The sequence below is a fragment of the Thunnus albacares genome, chromosome 9 (assembly GCF_914725855.1).
Source record: "Thunnus albacares chromosome 9, fThuAlb1.1, whole genome shotgun sequence".
Taxonomy (NCBI): Eukaryota; Metazoa; Chordata; class Actinopteri; order Scombriformes; family Scombridae; genus Thunnus; species Thunnus albacares.
The window spans coordinates 18,261,615-18,278,201 of NC_058114.1; the positions used below are offsets into that span (position 1 = coordinate 18,261,615).

The 16,587-nt window shown below is 40.1% G+C and overlaps 1 protein-coding gene across 1 annotated transcript in view; it reads left to right on the forward strand.

Moving 5' to 3' along the window:
• The first annotated feature begins 468 nt into the window (after positions 1–468).
• Positions 469–16,587, forward strand: part of p3h2 (prolyl 3-hydroxylase 2) — a 64,162-nt gene continuing 48,043 nt past the window's right edge. Inside the window, exon 1 of the mRNA XM_044361002.1 lies at positions 469–1,680. Coding sequence (XP_044216937.1) covers positions 1,261–1,680 — 420 coding nt within the window. The 5' untranslated portion in view covers positions 469–1,260. The remainder of the gene's footprint in view (positions 1,681–16,587) is intronic.

Sequence of the window (16,587 nt, forward strand, 5' to 3'; positions counted from 1 at the left end):
TCTGATGAAATTTTTGCTTATAGGTGTTTTGTTACACAAAGTGTAAGAAACCCATGACCAAAATAGTCATATATTCTATCATTGTTTAACTTTTGGAATTACAGTGAAAATAACTGATTCCTCTTTTTGCTGCGGACCCCTTGAAGCCCCCTCAAGGACCACCGGGGGTCCCCATATCCCACTTTGAGAACCAGGGCCATAAGGTATAACAGTTACCCAATACTTGCTCAGTTGTTTAACAGGTATTATTTATTTAACATTATTTACCTGTTTTATCCTGAATAACGAGCTGAGAAGAAAATATGTGTTTTAAGAAAATATGTGTTTTAAATCAGTTAAAACGATTGAAACTGCATATATATATATATATATATATATATATATATATATATATATATATATATACATATACATATACATATACATATACATATACATATATAACTCTACCTCTAACTTAACCTCAAGAGGGAGACAGTCTCCGCTAAGTGGAAAGTGTCTGAGACGCTTTAAAACAGGCTGTTCACTAAGCACACTCATTTAAAGAAACTTCCAGAAGACAACAGAAAACTTAAAGTTTTTTGACTTCTATATCTCAATCTTACTTTACTTTTAATACAAAAACAATTTGTAAATAGTATCACCATATAAAGTAAATTACGCAACTCTGTTTACAACTGTCCACGCACTCTTGCGCAAGTTGTTTAAACAAATTGGGTTTAATCAAATGAGCTTATTCAGTTTAATTTCATCTATTGTTGCCATCTTTGTGAAGACGATTTTTTTAGTGTTTAGAGGCATTTTGCCTTTTTTCAGGCGTATTTGTAGCCAGTTTATGGTTCACTCACATTTTTAATCAGATCTGTAAAGGAGCCTTTGAAGATAATTTGGGTCTATAAGGAAAAACAATTCTTGTGAGTTGTTTGCCTGTTAACACCAAGATAAACATATTCCCGATGTTGGAGGCGGACTCCCTGAAGGACCCCTGAGAGCCTGGAGGCAAAGCGGGCTGTGATTGTTGTCTGGCCATTCATTTCTTGGAGGGGAGGAGTTAGCGGAGCCAGAGAGGGGTCATAACAAAATGTGTGTCCCCGACTAACAGAAACATTATTTCCGCCCTGGTCCGGTGCCGTCCCGAACATCCTTGTGATCCGGGAGCGTATAAATGGACGATAAAGCGGCGCTGAGCTGATTGTTGTGACTGACAGCCGCTCTGCTCCGTCTGCTCTCCACTCCTCACAGTCTGAACCCAAGCAGAGGATGGATGGAAACTTTTCACCGGCTGCTTTCTTGTCAGGAATCCTGTTAATAAGCGTCTTGTTGTCCTCTACAGCTGCCTTTCTGGAGCCTTACGACCTTCTCTACGACAACGCGGTACAGGCGTTTTACAACAATGACTATGCAAACGTGGTGCGCTTCATGGAGGGAGCGCTCAGCAGCTACACGGAGGTCCGCCGCTCCAAGGTCCGCTGCCGGCTGAGGTGCCAGGACCAGCATCCGTTAGATGAAACCTTCTCGGATCTGCGCTTCTTCGACGTGGTGCTCCGGAGGGCTGCGTGTATGAACACATGCATAGATGAGAAACTCGGCTCACAGTCTGTGCACAAAGTCAGCGAGGATGTAGTGCAGGACTTCCAAAGGCGGATCCCCTACAACTATCTGCAGCTGGCTTATCAGAAGGTAATAGGGGGTAGGGGGTGGGGAGGTGATATCTGCATGTAAAGTGGTCCTGAATGGGCACCATTGTTGTCCACTCAGCGGGGAATCCTTTAGGTTGTTGCTCTGCCCCACATTACCTGCTGCATGCTTCATCAGCTGGTGCTGCTGCCCAGCAACATGATGCAGAGATGCTGAGTGATGAGAGTGGCTGCACACATGTAGACTGGACAGGCTGGTAGAAAACAGCTCCACAGGATTCAATGCTGCCTGTTGCCATTTAATTAGCACAATTTAGTTCTGATATGTTGGACATGCACACACACACGGACCAATACGTCACTTACATCCTGTTCAAAATAGCCACACACATGGGCCATAGCTGTCTGTTACAAAACACGCTGATGGGTTGCACAGACCTCTGAAAACTGAGACATTTCTGGAATGATTAGCAGTAGAGCTTCAATGATTAGTCGAAGTGATGAGTCGCCAACTATTAAAGTAATCGTCAATGATTCAGTGTTTTGAATCATTTTTTAAGGAAAAAACGTCCAAATTCTCTGATTCCAGCTTCTTAAATGTGAATATTTTCTGGTTTCTTCAGTGTTCTGTGATAGAAAACTAACAAAACTAGACATTTGGCTTTGGGACATTTTGACTGACATTTCTCACCATTTTCTGATATTTTATAGACCAAACAACTAATTGATTAATTGAGAAAATAATCATCAGTCACAGCCGTAATTAGCAGTAACAGTTTGAAATGAATTAAAACTCCACTGCACTCCAGTATATCTATTTTTACACAGTCACATAATACAAACAAATATATATATATATATTTGATCAGAATACCTACATGTGGTCGTTATTTGACAAGATGTTTGAATGTTATCATCAAAACAGTTTTATACATTGACCTGTAAACTTAACTGGGCTTTACTTTGTTTTAAATAAAGAGCCAATACAAGAAATTGAAAACCTTAAGTTAAATAATTGTAAGATATACATAAAAACGTAGCATAAGATATTGATGTGCCGTTCCTTTACTGTGTGTATATCTGCCATAAATGTTTAATCATACTGGCCTGCTGACCATAAGCTTAATGCAGAAACCTCATATATGTTCGTCAGACAAAGTACAAAGCTGTGCATCCTCTGTAAAAGTGAATATTTTGGAAATAAGCAGTAATATATAACAGTGTGATATACTATTTACTGCATGTGGTGTATCCATATACCATGATATGATATTGTTAATACAGATTTACTTGTTTTCACTTGTTTACAACCACGCTCTGTTCTTTACGGCTGCCCCTGTGTGAAGTGTGATGTTTACACAAATACCTGCAGGTCTTTTTGTTTCGCCCGCTGCAGCCTTTTCTTGTTTTCCATTTCCATTCTCATCCCACATTGAAACATGGAAAAAGACTTACTGAGAGAAAGTGCATGAGTCAAGGTCTAATAACAAGTGCAGTCAGGTGTTTTTGCATGGTTTCAACACCTCTAAACTAAACATCTTCTTTTCTCCCACCGCTTCACAATGGAAATTGAGTTTATTTGTCCTATATAACAAATTTCCAAGTATTTCCCACAAGGCCTTCCCATCCCTTGGCTTGTTGATCGCTAGGCGTGGGAACAATCCAAGAGAAAGATAAAACAAGAGGAACAGAGTATTATTCCTTATTCAGACTCTGTGTGACTTTAAATGCTGCATGAGTCCCACAGGAGCAGCTAAATTTGATCTTTCTCCTGTATTCTAAGAATATTTGCCATCTGTTTTTTATGTGTTAGTGTCACCAAAGTATTTCTGTCACCCATCTCATAGATATTTTCATTCAAAGTTCTGATTTTGAAGTGAAAGATATGTATAGATCTTGCATCTATTCGACAGTATTAATGCAAGGGTTTGTTTGCATGTTTTGTACAGAAGGACCAAATGAGTTCACTGAAACAGGAGCATTCATTATGTCTCCCAGCTTTCTTGTGCGCAGACTATTATTCCAGACTTGTTCCGACAGATGAAAGAGTGACATTTGAGCTTCATTCAACATGCAGGTGTGGAATAAGAGAGTGTGATTACAACAATGATTCAATCATGGCCGCAGGGAAATTGTTTCTTTTCGTATCAACAGCACGGACAGGGTCAAATTCAGGACACTTCAAAGGATTGGATGCTTTCAGTTTAAGTGGTTTGAACTGTAACTATCATACAGCAGTGACTACATGTTAGTATTTACACGGAAGTAACATCGGATGTTTGCTGCTACCACACAGGAGCAGTTAAATATTATTCAGTGTGAATGAGACGGTGACATTTTAACCTAGTTGGGGCTCAGATGTGAAGCTGGCACCAGCTCCTTGCATGAACCTGAGACTCAGCCGACTTCCACTTTGCCACAGACTGCAGACCAGCTCCAAATGCCCCGGTGATGACACACAGCTTCCACTGCTCAGAAGTGGTGGGAAGTTAATCGGCCCTGCTACTGTCTGCGGGCAAATGGTTTCTCAATTTTTTTCTGAATCAGCAGAGAAAGACTAAGAGCTGAAGTGATCCACTTATAAAAAGCATGCTCCTGTCTAGACATGAGCATAGCTACAGCTACACACACACAGATCCTCGCCCAGCTGTAAAAATATTACTCATCTTCATAGCAAAGAATTATGATTTCTCTAACATCTGTTGTGGCATATTTTTCACTCACAAGAAAAGCAGAACCTGAAGCTCTCATGAATGTTTTAGCAGATCTTTATTTCGGCCTCGCCTGAGTCTCCTAGCGTGTTGACGTCTCGCAGAACTGCCCATCAAGGCGGAGAGGTCTGATGTTGATCTTAGCTCAGGTAAGCAGAGGCAGAGATGGACCATTCCTATTGGCTGCGCCGATCAAGGCACATCAGATCAGTCGGTGTGTTCATGTGCTCATGTGCTTGGTATCTAAGTCCTCTGCATGTGTTTATATGTGTGCAGGCACCCACACATGCGGGTTGGTATGGGGGTACTTGGTGGTGTTTGTGAAAATAAATAACATTCCTGCAGTATTTAACATTCCAGCGTCACACGCCCTCCTCCTCACAGCCTGTGGCATAATGCCGCCATTGGGCCTGTTAGAAGAGGCTCCACAGTCACCAACTGTTCTCCTCACTCAGGCTGCTGCGTATGTCCCCAGCTCGCCCATCATTTAGCCTGGCAAATATTTTATTTTCCTGTTGTGGTCTGTTTACTTTTCTAAAAAAAGAGAGACACGCCACCTTTTGCAGATATTAAAAGGGAGACTTTTGTAGCTGCCAGAGAACTGGAGCCCCGATGGCCTCCACTGATCTTTACCACTGGCCACACTTCTCACTGCAGTCGCCCAACTACAGAAAGATCAAAGGCCCCTTAAATGTCCCCGGGGCAAGGAGCTCTGCTGCGCCAGATCGTATCTCCAGCCGCTGTATCCTTAATCTAATAGGTCTCACAGCGCTGCTATTCCAAGAAAAATCGTGAAAGCCGGGCTTATTATTCTCGGTTTTATTTCTCAAAACAGTCTGTGATTTATGAGTATTTATTTTGATTATGAAAAAAATGAGTGAAAATCAGATAAACATCATAAAATAAATATCCAGGTACAAATTTGTTATTAAAAGTACTGTTTGAGTTGCAAAACACTAGCTTTTATGCTATTCTATTTATATTTTACTTAGATGGACTCTCATACATAATCAGCAGCTCATTTCCAATTTTTCCCATTTTTATTTTCACTCTGTTTCTGGAAGAATCTTCTGACTTGTCAATGTTGGAAGAAGAACTTTTTGGTATCCGGGCACATTAAATGCTTTTAAAAATCTGTTTAAACAGAACCTTTTCCCTTTAAACATCTGCAAAAACAGTGAGTTTTAGGTTGCCTAAACATGTACACCTCAAAGTATTGTAAAAGCTACATAACACTATATAAAGCTGCTATTTTATCTGCTGAAATCACCTTGTTTGCCAAGATAAAATTCTTATCTTGGGTAAGGCAAGGCAGGTTTATTTGTATAGCGCATTTCAACAACATGGCAAATGAAAGTGCTCTACAAATAAACATAAAAAGTGTCAAGACAGAATATAACAGCAACACAAGGGAATATAAAAAGACATTTAAATACAATTTAAAAAGTGTTAAATTGGAAATAAAAATAAGCTAGAATAGAATAAGACAGATAAAACAGGAGAGTAAACACAGAGAGCAACACAAGGTATGGAAAATATGATGCACAATTAATGATCCGTTATCAGTCCCAGTAGAGAAATTCCTCCTCCATACTCTGACCAGTTGCAACAATGCTGTTCCTAGGTACAGCTAGGTACGTACTGTTATCATTTAGTGTGTGTGTGTGTGTGTGTGTGTGTGTGTGTACTCATCTCACGATACATTGTTTCTCATATTTCCAGGTCGTAATGATACTTGTATGACAGCTGGCTTTACAAGGCCGCCAGCAAAAATATATTTTTTGACAATGGTCCAGCGTGTCCTCAACGAGTTTGGGAGATTGGAATTACCAGTAATTAAGGGGTCGTTGATCCTCCATAACGACCTTGTTGATGTGCTCATCCTGTGCTCCCAGTTTAACCCCAGTTCTGAAGCTGGACAAGACTTTTGGAGCCATCAGTGTAAATGTAGCATCAATGCTGATGAACAAGGGTTTACAGTCTCCATCCTGAAAAATGTGGAGACTTGGCAGCAATTGCAAAATGTAAGCAGGCTACGATTGGACACGCACAAGTTGTATGAATGAGGATTTCATTTGCTCTAATTGCACTGACATAATAAAGTGAAGAGCAGCTTTCTCATGAGTTGATTTGTCTTGGGAATTTGGACACATGATTCAATAACTTTCCCATCCTCATTTTGTCTTGAGAACTTCCCTGTGTCTCCCAGCGTGATGTGAAAAGGTGATTAAGGTCAGGAAACTCTCTGAAGCCTGCTGGTGTTGTGAGCCTTCATGTCGTCTAAAGTCAGACTCATTCATGACTCCCTCTCAGCTGTGAATCTGATGACTTGATTACAACACAGCAGGCAGCTTGTGGTTCAAGTACAGCCCTCCTCTCCTTAAATCTCCTGCCTGGGTTTATGTAGAGGTTTGGTGTATGTACAGAATGTGTATGTGTCGGGCTGGTAGTGATTGCAATCCTTTGGTTCATTCTTGCTGTGATTTATTTTATCTTTCCCCCTCAGCTTACTGCAAGAAATTGACAGATTTTGAGAGCTGATCAGCCAAACATAACAGCAGAGGCTGCACTGTTGGGGGGAAATGTCTAATTCCAGTTTTGGGGCTCCCACATCAATCTGAACCCCCAACAAGGAATGTTGGATGTATTGAACATTTTAATGGAAAAGAAACAGCTTTTGAGTGTTTTTTGTGCGAGATGGGAATCGCAGATGATGTTATTGTCATCTGTAGCTGATAATAAGAGGATAGAAAGGTTCAGACAAAGAGAGAGTGAGCGCTGTCTCTGTATTGGTTAAAGCAAGCAGAAGCGCTGCCATTTGCTCAGAGGCAGGCAGGTTGATCGCCGCCAAGTCAGATTTATGCGCTTGATGTATCTGCAGGGTCGTTTTGCGGTTAGTCTATTTTCTATAAGTTACTGGGAGCCTGGAAGAGGGACAAGAAGTAGTGCAGGAGTAGATCACAGTAGAAACCAGCTCTCCACCACAGTCTTTACTCAAATTGGTTGCACACATGCTCCACTTAAGGATGTGAAGACTGTGAATCACTGAAAAGGTCCATTTAGAGTTGGTGATACACGAAGTTGCTCAGTTAGGGCCATAGAGTGATAATACACTGTTGTGGGTTTTAGCATCTTCTAGTAAAGTGCTGCAATTCCATACTTAAAAGGAGTAATTCAACACTTTGGGAGCTGAGGTCTATGCTGATGACCTGGCAACGTCACAATGAGAACAAGACTCCAGGAAAAACTCCTGACTGACTATTAAATGACTACTCCAGGTTTAAGAAATCGGATCTAAAGTATCTGTTTATTTTACTCCCCTCTACAGAAAGCGGAAATTGATTTAAAATGGCTCACCATTTTCTAGAGAAGACTAAATCTCTCATTGAAATTTCCAAGGAAATTCCTCCCTTGTGTTCCACAATCTTGAAAAATAATTCACATTGATGGTGGAAAAAGTGGATGGGTTAAGAGATATGACACCATATAGTGTCTGTAGTGAATGTAAATAATACTCCATCATCTTCTCCTTTCGACACACCTGCTGTGCCAACATGTTCTCCTGGCTTTCCTAACTGACCGTGCGGTGCTGTGCTTTGCCCAGACAGCCAGACATTGTGGCACTCGCCTGTGCCAAAGGTCTTCTGCATGACTGAATTTGAGCGGATAACGCGCCAGAGGAATGTGGGTGCACGCTGTGGTGCAACACACCAATATTGTTCTCATCCTGATTAACAATTTAACAGCCGCAGGACAGGAGGAGGCGGAGGCTGGTTGAGGATCACTGCCGGAAAACCTTGTGGTGGTTTGTGTGCTGGGATGAGACAGCAGGTTGTAGAGGGGAGGCGGAGTTGGCTGGGGGGTGACTTTGTCAAGTGCTGGCATCTGTGAAAGTGTAGTTGAGTCCAAGCAGAACAGTAAACCAGCCTGAACCAGGAGAAGACGGCAATCAGGACGTTTTGTTTTTGATTTAAGTTCCAAATGCTTGAGATATTTATCACAGCGACCGCATTCTGACCACAGTGTATCCCTTATTTATGGAAGATCACAATATCCCTTGTCACAAAATGGAGGATTTGGAACAAGATTCATTGTCTAGATCCAACCAGCTGGTGGACAGGATTTATATATAAAAATATAGGTGAGAGAGTGTGTGTGTGTGTGTGTGTGTGTGTGTGTGTGTGTGTGTGTGTCTGTGTGTGTGTGTCTGCGTAGTGCGCACAGATGTGAATTTATTGGTTGTCTGTGTATTTTGCTGTGTTAGGTGATTATAAGTCTGGCCAATGACTCCTGGGTGTCTGTGAAGAAATCAGGACTGGGATGGAAAAAACCAGAGTTTGCCAGGCATCTGTTCAGTTTCACTAGTGACTTGAACTATGTGTTGGCTTCTCCACAGGTGCAAACAGAGACACCATCTCTATCTGTCCTGTTATCTACACAGCAGATTTAGTGACTATCACTTTTTGTTTTCCATCAACACATAGAAATGTTTGTTTTTTTTCTCTTGGAACACAAAGGAACACAAACTTTTTCTGTGTCTAATGAATGTGTTAACTTACTGAGAAAAATGCTTAAGTCAACTTTGGCTAGATTTGAAGATGTAGTAATTAGGGCAGAACATCTGTAGACTAGAGATGGGAATCGAGAGCCAGTTCCAAACTGTCTGATCCATTGGAATTGCATGCCTCCGAGCTTATCAGTTCCTTTTATTGATGCCAGCATGTTTTTCTGACAGTTGCACATTGCAGAACAGCGATGTCAAATGCCTGTTTTATACGCCTTAGTTATGGTTTAACCATATTCCCTATGCTGTAGCCTGATGTGCACCTCCACAGAAATGTAACTACATGTTGCAGTAACGCAGACCACAACAACTGTGATTGGTCCACTTGATAGCATCACATTTCCTTGTACACATTTCTAGCTGCTCCTTCTTCTCCACCATTTTCAAATTGAATTGAATGTGAGTTGAATAAACATGGACCAAATAGAGGATAGGTTAATTTAGGACGTCCGTTAATATGTACATTTGTACAACTCTTCTTCACCACACACTTCCTCTGCCTTGATCGATTCAGTGGTCATACACACCATCTTCTCTGACGTCTTACGGTGGCATAGAAACCCCACCGCCAACTAACGTTTTGGTGGTGTAATTGCAGAACAATGCAGACATAGCAACGCACAAGTATAAATGCTCACAGCTCTTCTCTGAGTAGAATCACTTGCTCCAGCCTGCTGCAACATGCATGCTTTTTTTCTTCTCTGTTTCTATACTATGTTCAGACTCAGAGATAATAATGCATGTGAAAACCTGTGTAGGCCTGCTTTTTTCCAGACAGAAAATTGATCAGGAATCAATAAGGGAATCAATAAAGAATTGGACCGATAAGCAGAATCGATAATGGCATTGATATCAATAAAATCTTATCAATTCCCATCCCTACTGTAGACAAACAGTGTGCTCTTAAACACACAGAGGATGCATCAAAGAGAAGGAGCTTTGTATGGATTTATGGATATGATGCTGATGATGTTTCTAACTTATTTATAGATGTCTCACATACTGCAAACCCAACTGTTTAAAGAGGGCAAATGGAAAGGGCCAGTGTACACTGACTAGTCTAATGTTAATTTTCTTTTTACCAAAATGTTTGTTTCTTATGAAGCCAGTAGCCAGATCAGTACCCACACTGAGAATCTCAGTGTTCCATACCTAAACACATATTTTGATTTGAGTGAACTGTTGGCACAGATTTAAGCCAACCTTTTAGTCCACACAAAGAGTAAAATGTTCCTCAGGTTTTCTCAGGTATCCTATATCCACCTCTCAGCTTATTCTGCACAACTGTGAGCTGTAGCCTGTGCTAACATCTCAAGTTGCTTCTGTCCTCAGCAGATGATTTCTTGGAAGTGGAGAGCTGTGGGATTTCGGGGTGGAAACTGCAGGGTATAGGGTGCAAGAAGTCAAATCTGTTGTTGAAAACACTGGAAAGTGAAGTTCTCTAGTATAGGAGCAGTAAGGAGGTTCTTTTGTATTTCAGCAGTTTCCCAAAGACACAGTGCTCACATATTTTAATAAGAAAGTTAATCTGTGCTGCCCATTCATGTATTGAAATGAGAGCTCCTGAAATTTCTCTCCTCTATGGCATGAGGATTGTGGTATGTGGCAGCTGCAGCAATCTCACAACAGGGGATAACTGATATTATGCTGATATTACACATCTGGAGTGGAGCCCAACCGATGCAGGTGTCAATCGTTTCATATTATGCTCCATCGTTTATTTCATTGTCGCAAACCACACTCTTTACGGCAATATTTATCATCATTTGGAGTCTGTCCATCTTTTGCACGGATGGCATTAACAAATTATTTTTCTTTACTTTTTACACATGAAACTATTCATTGAATTTACAGAAAATGTGCTATATTGTGATATGTATCGTTATTGGCACATGAAATGACCTATATCTATGACCTATAAATGTATAAACCTAACATAAACAAACATTTTTGATAAGGACATTTAGTTTTTTGTAGTTATTTAGTTATTGAAGAGTTCTAAAGAAGATACGTACTTACAGGGACAATTTATCTGCGATTAGCTTAAATCAGCTGATAAAATCAGCTTGATGTATCCGTTGGGCTCTAATGACAGTCTTCACTTTCAGCTGAGCTGTGTTGACAATTATTGGATCAATACAAACCTGGATCCTTGGTGCAAGCTGTGGCTCCTGCTCAGGTTATTTTCAGTGTGAATACAACTCTGCAGTATAGATGCTCCAAGGGATGTACGATATGACTTAAAAGTTTCTTTCAAACTTGCCGTGCTACACAGCAATGATGTAGTTAATTATGGGTATTCTTTTCAAACCAATATTATGTAGTTCAGAAGACAATGCATTTGGTATAAACCCTCCCAGGGCCAATGTTGACTACCTGGCTGATTGAAGGGTCAGTCAAGGCCATGCCGAGTTGTGAGGCACAAACCACAGTTAATATGGAGTATTCAACTGAATAAATTATATGTAATGTCTTAATGTCTTATCATATTTGGAGATATAGATTATGGATCCTATGCCAAGTGAGATGTGAGGTGAGAATCATTCATATTCTGAGGGCGGCTTGTTTGCCTTTTTGACCCCCACAGCTGTTTCCTGTAAAATTCAATTAGAAGTGTTGATTGTTTATCCAGACCTGCTCTGCTGTCGTCAGTCTGCAGGGCAATGGCCCCGCGTTGTGTTTATGTGGTATGGTTTATTTGTGTGTAGTGTATGTGTGTGTGTGTGTGTGTGTGTGTGTGTGTGTGTGTGTGTGTTTTAGTGTGTGGGAGAGACTGAGATGAATGGCTGGATGTCCGAATATGTCTTACATCAAAAAGTCAACAAGGGTCAGGCCTGTGAGATGTTCTTCAGCTGCTCCCTGCCTGTCCTGTATTATAAACATACCAGTACAGATTTCTTCATTTCACACCATGAAAAGACATTACAGTTCTCTGAATCCACCCACACTTCGCATCACCAAGTTAAGTTTGACAGTTGGCATAGAGAAAGGGACTATTTCCAATTTGCACACCCCCTCTTCCTCCCCTGACCTATGACTGCCAAAGCATAATTCATCTTAGCAGTGCATAACGCCAGGATTTCCAACTATTATCCCCTGCTGCTCTATGGCCTGCTTATCTTTGTTGTTAGATCTCAGCATCTCCATGCCTGAGAGGCTTTTCCTGCAAGGAAACAGGTAGTATTACACCTATTTAGAGAACAGGAGAGAGTGGTTTTCATGATCCCATGTTGACCTGACCCCTGGCCGACACTGACCTCTCTGTGTCTCCACATCTGGTTCAGATCACTGTGAATTGCAGCTAATAATGGTGCAAAACAGTGTAGGCACAAGGAGTCACAGACAGGCCTGTCTACATTATCAAAGTAGTGTGACAGGAGTGGGAGACAGGGAGGCTGAGGCAGGAATGTGCACTAAGGCGCTTTTTTGGTAGCACTTATGTCATCTCATTGGCTCAGGTAATGGACCAATGAGGTCATGGCTATCAGCACACTGCTGGTCTCAGTTTTTGGGGTAAGCCCTGAATCATTTCCGTGAATTACTTATCTAAACACAGTGGTCTTTATTTCACAGAACTGATTTATAGCCTTAAAAGCCTCTTGATTTTTGTTTACACCATTATTTATGCAGCTTAAGTAAAACTAAGATAATTATTTAGAGAAGAAAAATTCATCTGTTTGTAAAACAAATGCCCCAAGAAAGCTGAAAGTTGTGTTAGACTCTCTATGTATGGCTGGGTCATATTTCATGGCTTTCAGAGACGGTAATTAAACAGGATAACATATAGAGCGTATATGTGTTGATCTTCCCTCATAAGCATCCTGAGGCAAATGCTCTTAAAGAGCCTTTTCTGCAAATTCAGCACTTTCCCCGAGCAGCAGGAATATATCATCTGCAAAAAGTTAGAGTGAGGTTAGTGTAGTGAGTGAGGTCAGTTTTGCATCATCTCCTGCTGGTTTTAAAGATTAGCTCACATGATTAATATGGTGAAAAGTGAGACAGAAATTACTCAAGATGGAAAATCCATGACAGCTTTTTGGTTCGTTACATATAAGAGTTCAAAACGAATTAATCATAACAGACTTATTAACCATTTGCTGGAAGCATGGCTGCAACAAATGATTATCTTGACAAATCAGTAATCTGAAGATTTGTCCAGCAATTAACTGAGTTGCCAGCTTAATCTTGCATTTCTTTTGCATTCATTTGGAGTTTTGTCTCTGGCCACCTGATGACTGTAAGTCCAATATTCACTCTGGTTTTAGCTCTACTTTGGTCTCCACCAGCTCTTGAGGAAAATATCTCGCTCTTTGGATGCTAAATGTTCCACTATGTTCAACAGCTAGTCGCTAACTTCCTCTGTCTGCTGTTTAGTGCTGGGCAGGGAGTGTACAGTGCAGCTTGCTGTTGTTAAAAACAACGCTATGAGAGCAGTGAGAGTGAGTTGAAACATATGTTGCGGGCTGTAAAACCAAAACAATAACTATTGTGTTGTAAAGCTAAAGCTATTATCACTTGATAATTCTCGATAGGTTTGAAGCAACCCATTTGAAATACAAGCAATCATGTGATCCATCGTGAACAGAAAAATAGTGATTACAGCAGCTTCAAGATGAAGTTGTAACATCACATTGTTATTATTCTGCCAGGTGACTGAAACTAAAAACTAAGGTAAGATGAACTGCTATATAGCGTTCAGAAAACACCATGCTAACAAATGCATTTGGCATTCAAAGTTATGTGCCTAAGCTAAATGATACGCAGCACATTCTCCAGACTGCCATGTGTATTCGCTCTCATTTCATATTCCCACATATATTTAAAAATTGGCTGAAACTGAGTGGTGATACACTCTGTAAGTGTTTCTTAAAGTAACAAATACAGGTTAAGACATTCAGGACGATGTAAAGTAGTGAACTCATAAGGCCCATCCTAAACCATGTCAGGCCTGGTTAAATCCTGGTTGAACATGTCAATGTTGCAGTTGGTTTTACAATAGCTCTATACAATTGGCCTTTGCTTGATGCTAGTGTTTATGGTCCGCTAATTTAGTAATGAGTCATTTAAGTGCAGATTTGGGAGTTTAGTCTATGTAAAAGCCTTCAGATCTCTGTGATGCCACCCAGGGGGAAAGCTTACACTAAGAATGTAAACTTTTTGGCTCCTGTTGTGACTTTGAGAGAAACAATCTGAGACCTGCTGCTTCAAGACGATGTGTTATGCTGTGACCACATGCACCCGTGTATTACCCTGTAACCACATGCACCCAATAAAGTGGAAGACATCAGTCTTCTTGAGTGTCTGCATGCAAAAGTAATCATTTAACTTGTGGAAACAGACGAATACGGGAAAATAAACGCTTCCTTCTGCTGTAATCATAAACATTATGACACAGCCAAGGCCAGAGACCCGTTCAGCTTGGGAGAAAACAGTCTTCTAGAAAGTTCACAGATTGTTTGGTATCCATGCTGAGGGTATTCAATGTCACTCTCAATATATCTGCTTTGTATAATGGGGTGGCATGTTTACAATCATTTATTGTTTTGTCTTTGAAGCTGTTTTGTTGTGCCGTCTCTGGTTCCTGTTTGTTAAAGCATTGAGTTTTGTTATTGTAGTTATGGTGGATAATACTCTTCGTAGGAGAGGTGCTCAGACAGAAAAGAATTGGAAACATACTGGTTGAGATCCACCTCACATTTTCCTTGTTGTGTGTACTGTGTGTTTGTCTGTGGTGCATACACCCTGCATTTTACTCTTAATATTTCTATGGACAAAAGTTCCTCAAAATCTACATTTTGTTAAAGGTAACATATCATGCTTTTTGTGATTTTCTGTAATTTGTTTACTGTTATAATGTTGGATGTCTATGTTAAATATGGTTAAAGAACCAAAACTTGAGGTGAACATATGTAAAAATGTCGCCTTCAAGTCAAAAGCCAGGGCTTCAGCCTGCTCTGACCGCTTTATTTCCCGTTGGGGAAGTAGAGGTAACTTTGCCTGCCTTAAAGAGACAGGAGCTAAAATGGCCTGTTTCAGACAGAGGCTGAACTTAGAGGCTGCATAAAGCATCATTATAAGATAAATACGTTATAAATCAGATATTCCAGTAAGAGCAGGAAATGTGCATATGTCCTCTTTAAGTAAAGTCAATTTTATTTATATCACACAAAATCATGAATTAGTCTGAGGCGGCTTTATAACCTGTACAACACCCTTTATCTTTAGATCATCTCTGTTATTAAAGGTAGCAGAAGCTAAGACCATTAATGTTTAATACAGAAAGTCCTCTTCCACTCCTATTATTACTGATAATGGAGATGAGGAAAACAGCTGCTGAAATACTACAAATATTTGTCCAGTCTTCAATATGGATGCCATTTCAAAAAGTGTGTCTTCTGGAGGAAAATTATGTTCTTTTCCTCTGCTGGGAAACAACTCTGGTTTATAGGAATTTAATAGAAACAGGATTATCCTCTTGCATTGTTGTCTGGTATTGAAATCTTAACGTGACCATTTAAATAGGCTTGACAGGCTTCTTAATTTTGCAGACAAAATACTTGGAGTGAGTCAGGCCCAGCTAAGAAAAATTCACAGAATGTCTTCAGGAAGGTTCAGAGTCATCCTGTTTTGACCAGCACTGCAAAAATAGTTTGAACTGTTGCCATCAGGAATACTTTTTAGGAGGACAAAATGACTGCAGGTTACTTTTATATTCATGGAATAGTTTATACCATCTCTTCCTCTATTAGCTCTGTAATGTTTCCCGTTGCACATGGACATGTACTTGCTCCTTTTACATCCTCAAAAAAGTAATTACTCTGCGTATTCTTTTCAAATAGTTGTATAGTTTTTGCACATATTAACTTGTACAGTCAGTATACACTTTTATTATCATATATTGATTTTATTTTTGTCTATAACTGCTTTTGAACTTCTGAACTTGTGCCTTTCCAGATAAAATTATTTTATTTCTCATTTTTGAATATGCCTTATCAGCAATGCAGAGAGACAGCGAAGTAAGAATCTCATCACATCATGTAAACTGTTGACAATAAAGTCATACAAGTCACAAAAATAAAGTAAACTTCACTACAACTTCTTAGAGTTTGACAGTTGAATTGTGTTAGTGTTTACTTTATTAAAACTTATCTTAAGTTAATGATCAATATTAATATATCACAGTCCATGTTTGCATGTGAGGTAATGTGTACGCTGAGATGTAGTGATAGTAATGTGTTTATGGTTGCTAAGTAGCAAATAAACAGTTGATACCAAGGAAATGATACCAACACTGGCCAAGTTGATACTTAAGCAAACTGACTCAATCATAAAACTCTATCTAACCGACCGAATAACCTATTATCTTGAAATAATAACCACTACATTCCAAACTGAAGATGAACTTTTTATTATCTTGTTAACATTGGCACAGACTCCACAAGAAAATGCTGCTGGCAACATCCCCCATTGTGTCTTCTCCTGTTGAGTAACAGCACTTGTAGTGAGTAAGAATGTGGTACAATAAATAGCAGCATGGATGAAGAAGCCAAGCTGCTGAGTGCTGACAACAATGCATCTTTTGTGTACAGGCAGCTTCATGGCTGTATCAGATCTCTGTCAGAACATCTGTAAAACAACCATCTAATACGTCCTGCTGTCCGTCGACATGTGGACG